General features: G+C 44.8%; 1 protein-coding gene across 1 annotated transcript in view; it reads left to right on the top strand.

Moving 5' to 3' along the window:
* LOC110594437 (actin filament-associated protein 1-like) overlaps positions 1-8,249 on the top strand; it is a 37,454-nt gene extending 29,205 nt beyond the window's left edge. The window contains exons 5-7 of the mRNA XM_021706235.1: positions 1,045-1,256; positions 5,003-5,182; positions 8,172-8,249. Of these exons, the coding sequence (XP_021561910.1) occupies positions 1,045-1,256; positions 5,003-5,182; positions 8,172-8,249 (470 nt within the window). The remainder of the gene's footprint in view (positions 1-1,044; positions 1,257-5,002; positions 5,183-8,171) is intronic.
* Positions 8,250-15,808: the final 7,559 nt, after the last annotated feature.

Genomic DNA, 15,808 nt, shown 5'->3' with positions numbered 1-15,808 from the left:
TGGGGGGCTTAAACAAAGACTTGTTTTCTCCCAGTTCTGGAGACTGAAGTCCATGGTCAGGGTGCCAGCATGGTTGTTCTGGTGAGGGTCTCTTCCTGTTTGTAGATGGCCAAGTCCTCACTGTGTTCTCACATAGCTGGGCGAGTTCCCTGTCTCTCCCTCTTCTTACAAGGCCATCAGTCCTACCTGACTAAGGACCCACTCTCATTTAACCTTACTTACCTCCTGAAGTATTACCTTCAAATGCAGTCACAGTGAGGTTAGAGATTTAGCACGTGAATTTTGGGGGGACACAGGTCAGTCATAGCACCGAGCTTTAGTGATTCAGGAAGGGTTTGCTAGAGGAGGTGTATATTAAATCCTAAAAGATGACTGCCTTTATCAGACAAAAAGAGAGGGTGAGTGGATGGACAGGAAGCTTGTTAGAGAGAACAGTATGTGCAAAGATCCTGAGGTAGGAGAGAATATATTTGGGAAACTAAAAATAATACCAGTATCTGTGCTAATATGTCACAGAATGAGGTATCGGCCATTAGAATGCTGGGTGTAAATTTCTGTGGAAGTTTAAGGCTGTTCCAGAGGGTAGAGGGGGACTTTCCTCAGGCAGGTCTTGGAAGTGAGGAATGTCGTGCAGGTGGTGATGCCAGCAGGGAAGAAAGCTCTTGCAGACTCAAGAGGACTTTGACATACAGGTGTGGATGCAGGAGAGCAAGGGACTTTTATGTGGGCAGGAGCTCTGTGTTGGGGACCACCCACGCTCCCCTGCAAGAACGTGGCGAGGCATCAGTATTGGGTCTGCGTAGTGTTCAGTCCACATCGAACTGTCTAGAAATGGTTCTTATAAACACAGGCTTTTTCGTCACTTGAGTGCAATACTTTTTGCTGGGTTTCCATTGCCCAAGTCTTAGAGTGGTTTTATTCTTGAAGAGCACATGTCCCTTGCTAATTAAGTCACTTGATTATTACGCATATTAATTATGTGCTCTCAAGCACTTAGTAGGCTTCAGCTGTTCAGAATTTACCCACGTTTGGTTGTTTTGACAGACTATGACTCGGATGCGATGAGCAGCTCCTATGAGTCCTATGATGAGGAGGAGGAAGACGGGAAGGGGAAGAAGACCCGGCACCAGTGGCCCTCCGAGGAGGCCTCCATGGACCTGGTCAAGGATGCCAAGATCTGTGCCTTCCTGCTGCGGAAGAAACGCTTCGGCCAGTGGACCAAGTTGCTCTGCGTTATCAAAGACACCAAACTGCTGGTAATGCATTCTGAACCGGCTGCGTTTTTGTAAAATTCATAAGATGTGTTGGCAATCTAAAGTGATGGTGTCGGGGTCCATTCAGCATGAGTGTCAACCACAGGGGAAGGGTAGCGCTCAGAGCCCAGTGAGGTACCATGAGCTCTCGGGAGTCATGGCCTGGGGTCGGTCTGAAGCCATCAGCCATCTTGAACCCTGTGGTATCTTCAGTGCTGTCGGTTTCCCCCGCTCCGGAAGCAGCCAGCAGACAGAATCACTCCCATTCCGGGGCAGCGCCTGTGGTTTGTGTCAGTGGAAATGCACAGTATTTTGCCTTGCCAGAAGTTGCAAGAAGGGTTTTCTCATTTGTAATGAGTCAGTGAATTCCTCAAAGCCAGGTCATAGAAGAGGGACGGGTAGTCCTTGGGAGGTTGGGGGAGAGTGGCCAGGAAAGGAAATTCTTTTGGAAAGCTTGAGGCCAGTTCTTTTTCTTTTTTTCCCAACCTGAGAGGCAGAATTGGAAGATAAGTACGAAACCGAGAAGCAGGGGACGGGGCAGACTTTCGCTCTGGGTGTTTTTCCAGTGGAGGCCCCACTGAGGAGGCAGAAGCCTTTGAGGATGGTGTGGTGGCTCGACCTCCCTCCCGTCCCTCCTCTGTCTCCCTCTCCTGCTCCTGCCTCTCTTCCTTCCTTTCTTTTCCTTCCTTCCTCTAGAAACCATGGTTGAGTGTTAGAATTATGAACCTTGCAGTGTGTTTCACCTTTTGTTTTTCCTTCAAATTAACCCTGAGGGAATTGCTCGAAGTTATATCATTAACTTGCTCAAAATATTATCATTAAAATAGAAAACATGAGAATTTATGCTTTTGCATATCATTCTAGTGAAGAAGAAAATATTTTGGTTTTTTTAAGCCAAGTTTCATCTGTGCGTTGTGGGAATCTTGTTTGACTGGGTTCTTAGGACATTGTACACTTTTAATTAATGTTTTTGTTCATTTTTTTAAACTGAGAGTACATATTTTTTCCACATGTGGCCTGAATTTCTCCCAAGTTTAGAATATGCCAAAAATGATGCCATGGGGAATATTAAAGAATAGGAGAATAGGTTAGCTCGGTCCTCATTTTCAGTGTGACATAATGGCAGCAAGATGTGGATATATTATGTAAATGTCTTTAAAATATGCCATCAACTCTCACGTAAAAGAGAAGCTTCGAGGCAGTTTGGGCGTACCGTGGCCTAGCTGCACGTAGGATCAGCAGGTGGGGTTCTGGTTCCGGCCCCTCTCCCCCCTCCCCTCCCTCAACCTACTCCTCTTCTTTCTTCCTCTTGACTTTCTCTTCCTTTGGGCTCCCACCCGCTTTCCCCTTCAAAGCCAGGGTGGTAATACCCGCCTTTTAGAGTATGCATTTAGGAAGAAGTTAATGGAAAACCCGGTGAAAGCACTGTCTTCAATAAAAGGCAGAATCAAAGTTAGTTATTTTTATTGTGAAGCTGTTTTCCTTTCAAAAATGACCTAGGATCCAGCTGCTTAGGTGTTCTCTGTTGACATAAAAAGTAATCAGCAGTGATAAAAGCAAGTGCTTTTCAAACGTGAAAAGCACAGAACGCTATGCCCAGAAAACAAAAGGCCATGTTCTTCTTCCAAGTGTTCCTAGTCTGTCGTCCCACAGATTCCTGCCATTGCCAGCTTTTTTGTATCTCCTTCCAGAACTCGGTCCTTCTTTGCCCAGAGAGCTCTGGGGTGGGTCCTGCAGTGCACCCAGACCCCCTTCAAGGCTGCTGAGCCCACTTAGGAAGCTGTCTCCACTGGAGGGCCAAGGTCACGCTCCTTCCTCAGGATCTGCACGGGGGGTTGGGTGGGGTTAAGACCTAGACTCCTGGGGTGACTCCTCCCATAGTTGCTCAGAGCTCTCGTGGCAACCCTGAGGGCACTCAAGCTGCCGTGCAGTTTGACTTCTTTACCCAAACCCACTTCCACCCTCCCCAATTCCTGGTGCTGTCTTAAGGACGTACCTTAATGACCATCCTGTATTTATGCTTTGCTTAGCTTCCCTGGGTCCAACCTGCGAGGACCTCAGAACTGAAGTCTGTCATATTGATGAGAACATAGGGAATTCCCTTTCTGAAATGATAGATGTTTGAGACGATAGGTATGCTGATTACCCTGATGTGATCACAGCACATTATACGCATGGAAGCGTCACTCTGTACCCCTAAACACATACCATTATTTATATGTCAGTTTTAAAAAGTTCAAGTAAACAATTTAAAATCAAAACATGAGCCATTCCCATTCTGATTCCTTCCACTGTACCGTCAGTTTCCTTTTCACCTTTGTGGGAGAACTTACTCAAAATGCAAAAAATTGGGTAAGTGGTAAACACTCATAACGAGATGAAGTTAACTGGTTTTGAGGTATTTTTTTCTTCCTTTTTAGACAGGACAGCCATCAGTTGAATTTTTTAAAAGGGGCAGGGGACATATTCCTTATCTGTTCACTTTAAGAATCATGAATTGAGAATTGTAAACAAGAAAGGACTCTAGAAACAACTACTAAATAGCTGTCTGTTCATTCTTGCACCAGTGGAAGAGTCACAAATGCAGCTCTCTCTGTGCTTGGCAGTTCTGGGCAGTAGTCCTGGGTCTGCCAAGTTCCAGGCCACCTGACTTGAGAAAGTAACTTAACCGGTGGCACCCAATCTCATCACTTGCAGAATGGACAACTGGGATCAAATTAAATGCATGAAATGCCTCATGGGATGTGGACACTCAGGTCTTGGTAGCAGATGTTATTGTTACTAATAATTGAATGTGATTCAATAAAATAATAACAATAACAGCAAAACACATTTTGCAAATAGGGAGACGGGCTCAGAAACTTCCTGGGACCCAGATCAAATTAGTAATAGAGCTGTGACCCGGACATCACACCTCTTAGACTGTGTCTTTCCAGTAGGAGGCATGCTTTTGGCCCTACGCGGTTCAGACAAAAGGCATTGCAGGAAACCTTTGGGCAAGGATTTGATTCTCAGTTTGACAGGTGGAATTTAAGCAGGAACGATATGAACTTGATCTCTGCCTCACCGTCACCGACTGAAAGCTTTAGGGCAACGCCGGCTGTGTAAAGACAGCAGCGTGAGTTTTGGATCCTCTGGTTACCTAAAAAGCAAACCTTTGTGACATTGTTGTACATTATGTATTGATACTTAGTCTTAAGAAGATAATGTATCTGCCTTTCAGAAAGGTGATGGCGATGATACAGTCAGATAGCGAGTGATACAGGCTACAAAATGAAGTGTCTAAATTATTATTTTGTCTTTCCGCATGAGGGCTGTGGAGTTGCAGCGAACCTAATAGTATGTTTTGTGTTATTCATGTAAATGGAAATGTATTTTATAGCATTTTGTTTGTGTAAATATGTTCACATAATTTAATGAAGAAGCTGCCCTGGAACCTAAACTCAACCAGAGGAGGGCCTTTTTATTCCCTGGTGAGTTGTGTCATAGATGCTCAGTAGACTTTTGCTGAATTAATGAATAAGGGAGTTTTCCGTGCTTGGAGGCGGAGTGTCAGCATGAAGTAATGCTTCGTGTGTGTGACACCTGTCAGTCTGCAGGTCTGTCTTCCAGGGTGCTGAGCTTTTTCACGGTTCCATCAGCCCTCCAGAAGCCTTGCCAGTACTCACACTTGCGTCAGGCGGCCGTTTCATGGGTGTTTCTGCTTGAACGTCCTGACAATCCCCACTGACTTGCTGTGTTGAATGCAGTGCTACAAGAGTTCTAAGGACCAGCAACCGCAGATGGAACTGCCGCTCCAGGGCTGCAATATCACGTATATCCCGAAAGACAGCAAGAAAAAGAAGCACGAGCTGAAGATCACTCAGCAAGGCACAGACCCGCTGGTTCTTGCCGTCCAGAGCAAGGAACAGGCTGAGCAGTGGCTGAAGGTGGGTTGTCTGTTTGTTCCTGAGCCATTGTCAGTCCCAGACCCCTTTCTCAGATCCGCTTTTTATTTTAATTTGTGGCTTTTTCCCCAAGCATAGGCAACATGGATTAACCTGACTAGTTTTGTCTATGACAGGTGAGTATTCTGATTACACTGAGGTTAATCAGAAACCCATTGTATTTTAACTCTTGTCTTGAAGAGTCGATCTGTTTGCAGACTGCTTCTAGAAGTTCCTTTATACCTTATTTTCTGCCATTTCACTTCATTGCATCTGCATATGGATTCTTTTTTGTTTATTCTGCTTGGGATTTGCTGGGCTTCTTAAATTTGTGGACCTTCATTTTTCTAAGTTTTAGATACAGTATTTTATTTTATTTTTTTGAGTTGGAGACTCACTCTGTCACCCAGACTGGAGTGCAGTGGCACGCCCATGACCACCCCAGCATTGACCTGCTGGGCTCTGGCGATCCTTCCACCTCAGCCTTCCAAGTAGCTGGAGCTACAGGCATGCACTACCACATCTGGCTGATTTTTTAATTTATTGTAGAGACGAGGTCTTCCCAAGTTGCCCAGGCTGTTCTCAAACCCATAGACTCAGGCAATTCACTTGCCTCAGCCTCCCAAAGTGCTGGGATTGCAGACTGAGCCACTGAGCCTGGCCTAGAGACAGATTTTAGCCATTTTCATAAAATACAGCTTTCCTCCATTTTTCTCCCTTCCCTGAGTCTATATTTAAGTATTTGTTAAACTTTCACTATATTTTACTTCTATCCTCTCTTTGTATTTACTGTCCTTTTTCTCCTTCAGTCCCATTTTTTTTGTTGTTACTTTTCAATTCACAGTTTCTCTCTTTGACTGTCTCTAATTCTGCTATTAAATTTGTAACAGCTCACTGAGATCCTGACTTTGGTTATGGTAGTTGCCTTAGGCTGCTCTGACAAAATACCGGGTGGCTCATAAACAAGAGTAATTTATTTCTCACAATCCTGGAGGCTGTAAGTCCAAGATGAAGGCACCAACAGATTTGGTGTCTGCAGAGGGCCCGCTGGCAGGCCTGGCGGAAGGGACAAGGCAGCGGGGCCTCTTTTTTTTTCCTTCAGTCGTGGTCTTGCTCTGTTGCCCAGGCTGGAGTACGGTAGCATGATCTTGACTATCAGCTCATGGCAGCCTTGACCTCCGGAGCCCAGGTAATCCTTCCACCTCAGCTTCCTGGGTAGCTGGGACTACAGACATGCACCACCAAGCCTGGCTAATTATTTAATTTTAATTTTGTAGAGATAAGGTTTTGCTATGTTGCCCAGGCTGGTCTCAAACTCCTGGGCCTGAGCAGTCCACCCCCTCAGCCTCCCAAAGTGTTGAAGTTACAGGCGTGAGCCTGGCCTGGGGCCTCTTTTATAAAGGCACTGATGTCATTCACGAGGGTGCTACTGTCATGACCTAATCTCAAAGGCTCCATCTTTCTAAACTGTCACCTTGTGGGTGGAGGGTTGGGTGTTAGGATTTCAGCAAGTGGATTTCAGGGACACATCCAGCAGTGTTTCTAGTTTTCTAGATTTTCTTGTTTTGTTTTCAAAAAACTGGAAATAATTGCTTTTACAGTTTTAAATTTCTTTTAGAAATGTTTGTTTTGCTTTTCTCTCCATAAATGTAAAGAGCATGGTCGTTTTGACAGTGGTTTTTGTGGAGTTTGCCCTGGGCCTGTCGTCTGCTGTACTTACTCTTGGTCAGGCTATTTTGTCTTCTTGTGTGCCAGGTCTTCTCATGTTATTGCTAGGCATTATATTTGGAGAAAAATTATTGAAACAGTGTTTAGTAACAGCTTTATCAAGGTATAAGTCACATACATAAATATACCCTTTTGTAGTACAGTTTAGTGGTTTCTAGTATATCCACAGAGTGGTGCGGCTATTACCATAATCCAAACTCAGAATTTTTTAATCACTGAAAAAGAGCACTGCATCCACTGGCTGTCATTGTCCGTTGGCCTCCACCCTGCCCTGCCCTGGTCTTGGCCAATTGCTAAAGTGCTTCCAGTCTATAGATTTGCCTGTCCTCAGTATTTTATGTAACCGTAACATGTGGCCTTCTGCGATTGGCTTCTGGCAGTTAGCATCTTATTTTCAGGGTTCAGCCATCTTGGAGCAGGTGTCAATACTTCTTTCTTTTGTATTGCTTTTTGTGTCCAGTCTAGGGTCCTGAAGATTTGCACCTGTGTTTTCTTCTGAGCACTTGCAGTTACCTCTTAAATGTATCTGATGATCTTGATTTAGTATTTGCACATAGTGTGACATAGTGGACCAGCTTCATTCTTTTTATGCAGGGTCCAGTTGTCTCTACAGATATAATTTGACTTTTAGAACTGTGCTTTCCTGTATCTGGGAACATTTTCATTGGCCTCTGCCACATGCTTGGGGGCATCAGTTCTCCAGAATCGGCTGAATCTAACTTCAGGGTTTGAGATTTTCCAGTAACTTGAAGTCAGTCTGAAGTCTGTTCAAGGGCTAGTGTGTGTTTATGTTATTTCACTCTTAACTCCAAGGTGCATTCCGTTGGGGTCCCCGTCCTGTTCGTGTTTTGCCAGGGCCTCATCCTTGGCACACTCTGGTTCCAGCTTCGATCCCTACCCCCCCCCCCAGGGCAGTGGGGGTTACCACTACCCGGCCCTCAGCCACCGCCGCTGGGGTGACAAAGGCATTCCTGGCTGCCAGGCAGCATCTCTGGATTTCCTTCTTCTGGATCTTGGCCCGTAGTTCCTTACTGCCACAGTAGCTTCTTCATGCTTTTGGGATGCTGCTTTGTGTGTCTTATCTTGCTTTTCTAATTGTCTCCATCAGGAAGGTGCATCCCAACCAGTCATTGCTGGCCAGTACCTGTTGTGAAAATGGGGTCTGGAAGGGAATTGGAAAACTGGTGACACACTTTACAACAGCCGTTCTTATATCGTGCGGGAACCTGCTACAGCTGGAGTCTCATTTTTCTCTTATCCCCAGGAAAGCATACAGGTTGGACCCTATGATGACAACAGTGACAGCCATCGCCGTGTCTGTCAGCTGCTCAAGACACATTGATGTCGCCTTTGCTCATTTTGCTGGTAGCAGACGTGGTTTTCTTTGTGTCTGTATCATACAGGAAATTGCGAGCATTTTTCCCTCTGGATGAACCTCTGGGAAGTCCTATGATCAGGACTTTCCAACCTTCTTGACACAGGACTTAAATGTGTCACATACCCACCACACTGATACCAAGAACATGAGAACCCTTCAAGTTGACAGAGGACTTTCCCACTCTCATTATCTCTTAGTCCTCAAAAAAGGCACCTGAATTAGGTGTTATTATGAGCGGTTTCATCTGACAGTTGAGAGGCTGAGTCTCAGGTAGGGGACATGATACAATGACCAAAAGTGACCAGCTGGGAGTCCAGGTTTGCTTTTTCTGGCTTCTCACTTCATTCTCATTGTGTTAGGCCATCTGACAGCTTGCCGCCGTTTTTTCCCCCTTCATTCCTCACTCCTGTGATCACAGTGCCGTCCTTTCAGTAAGAGGGAATGACAATCATGAGATGGATGAGAGGATTTCTGTATCTGTGTTGTCTTCACCTGGCCCCATTCTTACCTGTGCTGGCCCTCCTGCATTACCTGCGCCTCTGGAGAACCAAGCAGGGCCACTCTGAAGCCTCAGCTTTCTCCTTTTTCCCTCTGTCATTACGGTTTGTTACATATTTCCTGCATACTCAAGAACTCCCTTCTTGCTGTTGCTGGTCTGTCATGGAGTCATCTGCAGTGCTGCTGGGAATGGTATGGAACTGTCAGTGCCACCGATGTCGTTAAAAAGAAAACTTTCTCAAGTTGTCAGATGCTGGCGGAGGGAAATAATCTTGTATCTTGTTTCAGCAGATGTGAGATACTTACAGATCAGAGGCACTTAGCTAATTATAGGATCATGACTCCATTTACAAATGGAAGTTAATTGCAGGAGGTTTTTTTTTAGCATTTGCTGATGTGACATTTCTTGAAAAGGAAGTAAATAGTACAGGGAAAATCATCTTTTTCTAGAGCTTAAATTGAATAATGACTCTAATGTCTGTGCTATTATTTCCATTACATATGACAGTACGAGAACTTAAGAAGTTGTGATTAGAAATGAGAGTCAGATGATAAAACTAGTTCCAATCAGTCAGTTTCAGAATTTTAATTATTTTAGACTAGCAAGAGACCTGAGATGGTCTAGTTTAGTTTCTTCTAGTACTGTCATGAGATCTGTTGCCTTGTCAGAATTGCCTGGAAACTTCAAAAACCATGTTCCCAGTGATTCAGATTCACTAGGGGCCTAAGAATCTGTGTTTTCCTTTTTAGTTTGTGTCTTTTATGTCTTTTTAAGGTCTAAAATACTACAGATAGACTTGAAACACCTTCACCTATTTAATTTATTTTCTCCTTTCGCCTCTGAATTTGGTCTTTATTATTTGGATATGCTTTCTAAAAAATACTTTAGCTTGTATATGTACATACACATGAGCGATAAATGATCATTGTTTTCACGTTTTACAATTTCCACATAAGTGGCTTCAAACTCCACTTATCATGCAGGCCTTTTTTCCACAAATAATTGTTTTACGCCCTCATACACCACAGCCAGCATTCCCGTGAGTGTTTTCACATGCACTCTGTGGCCTCACATGCCATGGCTTCTCAAGGATGGATGCCCTGCGGCTGGCACTAGGTTTTGCCAAATTGCTTTCCAGGCCTGTTTGCATAATGACCAGCCATGTGTGTATCATTCCGAATTCCTTAGCACACACCCCAGCATGTGGCAGGGCAGATTTCCTCCCTCCCAGCTCCCCAGAGAAGAGGTGCCACATTCTGGACCTTGTGGTTTGTTTTTTGGTTTGTTTTTTTTTTGAGTTGGAGTCTCACTCTGTCACCCAGACTGGAGTGCAATGGCCGCTCCCGGCCACCACAGCCTCGACCTGCTGGGCTCCGGCGATCCTTCCGCCTCAGCCTTCCGAGTAGCTGGAATTACAGGCATGCGCTACCACGCCCGGCTGATTTTTTGATTTATTGTAGAGATGAGGTCTCGCTGCCCAGGCGGGTCTCGAACCCACGGGCTCAGGCAATCCACTCACCTCATCCTCCCAAAGGCGCGGGATTACAGGCTGAGCCACCGAGCCCGGCTTTTGGTTTTTTTTTTTTACCTAAACAAAACGTCCTGGAGATTTTTTTGCAATTTAGAGAATAGAATGCGTACTCTTTCTTTTTTATGGTGTATTTTAATTGTATAAATAGACCACACTTCCAAAAGAAAACTCTCTTTCATTCATGGACACTTTTGTTTTCAGTCTTTTGGTCTGACAGACAGTGACCCTTCTGCCAGTCTGTAGGCTGAGTTCCCAGAAAGAGTAATTGCACACGTGAAGGTTATAGGCATTCTGACATGTAACCAAATCACTCTTCAGAGAGGATTTGCCAGTTTTACCTCCAACCAACAATATGTCAGAGTGCCCTTTCCTGCTGCAGTCTTGCCAAGGGTGTGTGCCAGCAAACTTGTGAATTTTGGCCAGTCTGATGGGGAAGATGATATCACAGTCCAGTTTTAATTTTCATTTCTTATTTTGATCGACAATGAGAATTTTTGTAGGACTTAAGCTACAGTTGTGTTTGTATTTCCACGAACCGTCTGTTAATGTCCTTTGCTGCTTTTGTCTTTATTCTTGGCTTAGAAATCTATTTTTAATGTGTTCTCAGATGGCTGAAGTCCAGGTAGGTCTGGTCATCACTGTGCTGTTCGGCCCCCTCATTTCCTCATAGGAGAATACCTTGCAGAAGAGGTGGCTGGAAGAGCAAAGGAGGGGATTTGTAGCCAGATAGGCAGTTAAGGGAAACGGCTCTCCAGACCCATTTTGAGTGAAGCTGTACTTGATTTTTATAATTGGTTCTTAAATTCAGTGTAATAAATATAAAAGAGCCAGGAACGGGGCTTGAGAGCCAGGCTGTGTTGAGGTTGTATCTGGAGTCCGACTCTGGATTGTGATCTGAGCCCCAGTACCTATTAGCTGTGTGTCTTGGACGAGTCACATAACTTTTTAGTGCCTCCGTTTTCTCATCTGCCAAATGCGGGGTGCAAATAGTACCTGAAATAATATTAAGATAGCACTTAGAACAGCAACTAGCATGTAGTGAGCACTTATAAGTCTAAGCTGCTGTTGCTGTTGTTGTCGTAACCCTACGACTCAATAAATGAGCATGCTCCTGTGAAAACAGGAAATCCAGATGACAGCCAGAACTGTGAGGCAGGCTGGAGACATAATCTTCCTATGTGCCCAGAAAAGAACTGTGTGCTGAATAATCTGTTACATCTCCTATTTCTAAATTAATAGACACCCTAAAGCAACTATCTTAATTTTATTTAGCATTTTTAAACTTTAACAATTTTTAAATTTTTAATTTTTCTTAGAGACAGGGTCTTGCTCTGTCACCCAGGCTGAAATGCAGTGGTGCAGTCACAGCTCACTGTAGCCTCGACCTCCTGGGCTCAAGAGATCCCCTCAGCCACTCGAGTAGCTGAGACTACAGGCGTGCACCACCACGCCTGACTAATTTTTTTAGAAAATATTTTGTAGAGATTGGGGTCTTGCCATGTTGTCCAGGTTGGTCTGGAACTCCTGACTTCAAGCAGTTCTCTTGCCTCAGCCTCCCAAAGTGCTGGGATTGCACTCACCCAACTATCTTAGTTTATATGAAATAGGATGTTTGAAGGAAAAAATTCCTTTCCAAACGAGGCTACACCAGTATCCTCGTGCTGGCATTGCTCACCATGTCCAGCCTGCTGGGGGATGCTGGAGTGACCGCATAGAGTTTTTCTAGCATTGGTGGCTTCAAGCAGCAGTAGGTAAACACAGCTGAAAAGAGCTTTCAGAGTAGCCTCGGCATGCTGTGAGAGTACTGTAGTGATTTTGCCCTAGTTCTCAAGGATGATCACATCCAAGTTTCCTTGCAAACCAGATCCCACATATGCACCTGTGTTGAGAGAGGTCCTCTGTACCCACCCAGGGCTTTCCTAACTCTTGGGGACTCTTCATTCTTTCCTCAAGAGTTTGCCTCCACCCTATTTCATTTCCTGAAAGAAAGTCCTTAAAAATTTCAAAAAGTCATTTCTTGCAAAGCAGATTTTCTGGAAATCAATTCTTTCAACTTTGGCTGCCTGGAAGTGGCTTTATTTCTCCCCCACTCCGATGGGACACTGCCTGTCGTTTGTGGCCACTGATCCTCTGAGTGTGAAGTGGCATTTATTGTCTTAGCTCCTGATAACGATTTTTTATCTGGTCAGCTACTGGCTCAGTGGGCCAGCAAGCCGAGCCCCAAAGAGTGTCAACTTTGCCTGGCTGGCAAGCCTCGCCCCGAGCAATGGCTCGCTGGGCTGGCAAGCCAAGCCCCTGCTGGTTCTGTGGGCAGGCAGGCCAGCCCCAGGGGTTTCTCAGCTCTGCTCCATAGTCTCGCTCACGGACAACCGGAAGATGAGAAAGTAGGATTTATTAAGAAGACAGAAAAGCTTCCATAGCAGTAGGGAACCTGAAAGAGGTTGCCAGTCTGGAGGGGGCTGTGAAAACAGGCCTTGATATAGCCCTAGGATCAAGCTGATTGGCTAGCATTCGCAGGGAGCTGATCGATTGGCACTAACTGTGCTGACTGGTCCGTACAAAGAGCCAATCAGCTGGAGGTAGGGGACTAATAGTGAGGGGATTGGTTAGCACTCAGCAGTGAGCTGATTGGTGCGTCTTTGAATTCCAGGAAGTGAGTGTCTGGCTCTAGTCTGAGGGCTTGCAGGGAGAGTGTTTAGCCAAGCGAGTGTTTGCGCTTCAGTCTGAGAGGCCTGCAGGAAGCTCGTGACTTTGTTACCGGACCCGCCCTGACTGCCTGCCTGTTTTCTGACGACCAACTCTTTCACTCCTTTTAAGATTTGCTTTCTATCTTTGGTCTTCAGCAGTTGACTGATGTTCTGGGTGTGGTGTTAACTGGTTTTTATCCCTCTTGGAGTTTGTTGAGCTTCTTGGTTCTGTGGTTGATGTCTTTTCTCCCTTTCTGAATGTTGTTGACCATTGTTTCTGCACGTGTTTTTTCTGCGTCATTTTTTTCTCTGCTCCTTTGAAATTCCATCTGTGCATACGTCAGATCATCTCCCACAGATTTGGATGCTCCGTTTTCCTTCACTCTTTTGCCGTGTTTCAGTTGGGTGGATACCGTTAGTTTGCTCATCCTTTCTCTTGTGTCCAAGGTGCCACAGAGGCCGTCAGATGAATTCTTCTTTTCTGGGATCCTGTTTTTTCATCTCTAAACTTTCTTTCTTCAATAGTTTCCATCGCTCTGCTAAAGTTCTCCATCTCTTCATCTTGCTCACCCTTTAACGAGCTGTGTTAGTGTTTCAACCATGGCTATGCCAACATCTCTGGCAGTTCCAGTATCTGGCCCATCTCAGGGACTGCTTCTGTTGAATTTGTCTCAGGACTTCACATTATCCCATACGTTTTGTGTGAAAGAACAGTAAAGACTGAAGTGAGTCATATTTCCTCCAGAGAAGGGCATGTACCTTTGGCTATGGTGCTGCCCGTGGGTGGCCTGTGTCCGTCTCCTCTGCATTGGTGTAACTTAACTTTGACTTTGCTCTTGCCTTCAACATGGTTGCAGTGCTGGATGAGGAGTGTTCATCTGCATGGCTTGGGATGCCCATCTGGAGATCCATTTCGTCTGCCTCCAACAAGGGGCTGGCTTTCTGAACTGACTTGTTTTGTTTTTGGCCTGAGGCCTGGCTTTGGGCTTGCTGCTGTGGTCTCTTGGCTCTGCCGTCTTGCCGCTGGCTCTCTGTGCCTTGGAGAAATCTCTCTGGCCCAGCTCTGTCTCTGTCTGTTGGTGGTCGGCTGCCTTATACTCTGGGGAACCCGGACCTCCCTGGATTGTCTCTGCCTCCCCACATTCCTCTGCAGAGCAGCTGCCCTGAGCTTGGGAGATAATGCTGTGCCTCTCGGGCCCTTTTGGACTCTGCCAGCCATGGGGGAGCCATGGGTCACTGCTTACCTATGAAGGACTCGTTGCTTTTAGCATTTAGTTCATTTAGGCTTCTGGGCATCCTTATTGCTCAGATGGGTTAAGAAAAAGTACTGTGTTTTTTAAAGCTTTTCCACTTGTTTTATTTGTCAGGGTGAGAGTGATGATCTCACATGCCTTTTTCTGTGGTGACCAGAAGTGAGAATAACCTGTGCTCTTTTTTCTTCGTTGGTCTTGCCAGAGGTTTATCAATTTTATTCACGCTCTCAAAAAAAAAAGTGTTTTTTTGTATTCTGATTTTTTCCTACTTTATTAAGTTTTCCTTTTATTATTTCACTTCTATATTTTTTTGGCTCAATTTTCTGCCATTTTCCCAACTTCTTGAAGGGTATCCCTAGATACTTGAGTTTTTAGCCCTTTTTTCTTTCTTTTGTGCTTTTTTGAGTTGGGGTCTCATTCCGTCACCCAAGCTGGAGTGCAATGGTGGCATGCTCACAGCTTACAGCAGCCTCCATCCACCTTCTGGGCACAGGCAATCCTTCTGCCTCAACTTCCCGACTAGCTGGAGCTAAAGTGCAGACCACCATGTTTGGCTAGTTCTTTCTTTTTTGGAGCGATGAGGTCTCACTATGTTGCCCAGGCCAGTTGCCTTTTTTCTTTGCTTTTGCATGCATTTAAAACTACATGTTGCCTTTTAAGCACAGTTTTAACTGAATCCTATATGTTTTAATATTTTGTACTTTTATTATCATCCAGTTTAACATATTTTCTAATTTCTGTTGTGATTTCTTTTTTGACTAATGGTTACTTTTCAAATATATGGGGGTTTTAAAAATTATTTGTTTTTAGTTTCTAATTTAATTGAACTGCAGTCCTAGCCCTTTGTATTATTTTTACATTCTTAGAAATGTTTAGACTTGATTTATTGCTCAGCATATAGTCAGTTATGGTGAATGTGCCATGTCTACTTGTAAAGGATGTGTATTTTGCAATTGTTTGGTATACTGGGCTATATATGCTTGTAGGTCAGTCTTTAACTGTCGTGTTTACATCTTCTATATCCTTACTAACTTATTTTTTTTAATGATTAAAAACTATATAATGATAGTTGTGTGCGAAATAGGTCAATGCTATCACTATAGCATTTTATTTTACCTTGTAAAGGCCACAGCTTTTTTTTTTTTTTTTTTTTTTTGTGTTGGAGTCTCACTCCTTCACCCAGTCTGGGATGCAGTGGTACGCACGCTCACGGCCACCCTAGTGTCAACCTTCTGGGCTCCAGCAATCCTTCCATCTCAGCCTTCCGAGTAGCAGGAACTACAGATGTGTGCTACCACACCCGTCTATTTTTAATTTTTTTGTAGAGATGAGGTCTCGCCAAGTTGCCCGGGCTGGTATCAAACCCGTGGGCTCAGGCAATCCACGTGCCTTGGCCTCCCAAAGTGCTGGGATTACCAGCTGAACCACCGAGCCTGGCCCCAAGGCCACATCTTTATGATTGAAGTCGTTATTTATTTATTTATTTATTTTTTTGGTTGGAGTCTCACTCTGTCGCCCAGACTGGAGTGCAGTGGCCGCTCCTGGCCACTGCA

Source organism: Carlito syrichta, unplaced genomic scaffold (assembly GCF_000164805.1).
Source record: "Carlito syrichta isolate Samal-C Ts95f unplaced genomic scaffold, Tarsius_syrichta-2.0.1 Scaffold315368, whole genome shotgun sequence".
In the NCBI taxonomy this organism is placed as follows: domain Eukaryota; kingdom Metazoa; phylum Chordata; class Mammalia; order Primates; family Tarsiidae; genus Carlito; species Carlito syrichta.
This window is presented reverse-complemented; position numbering and strand designations above follow the sequence as displayed.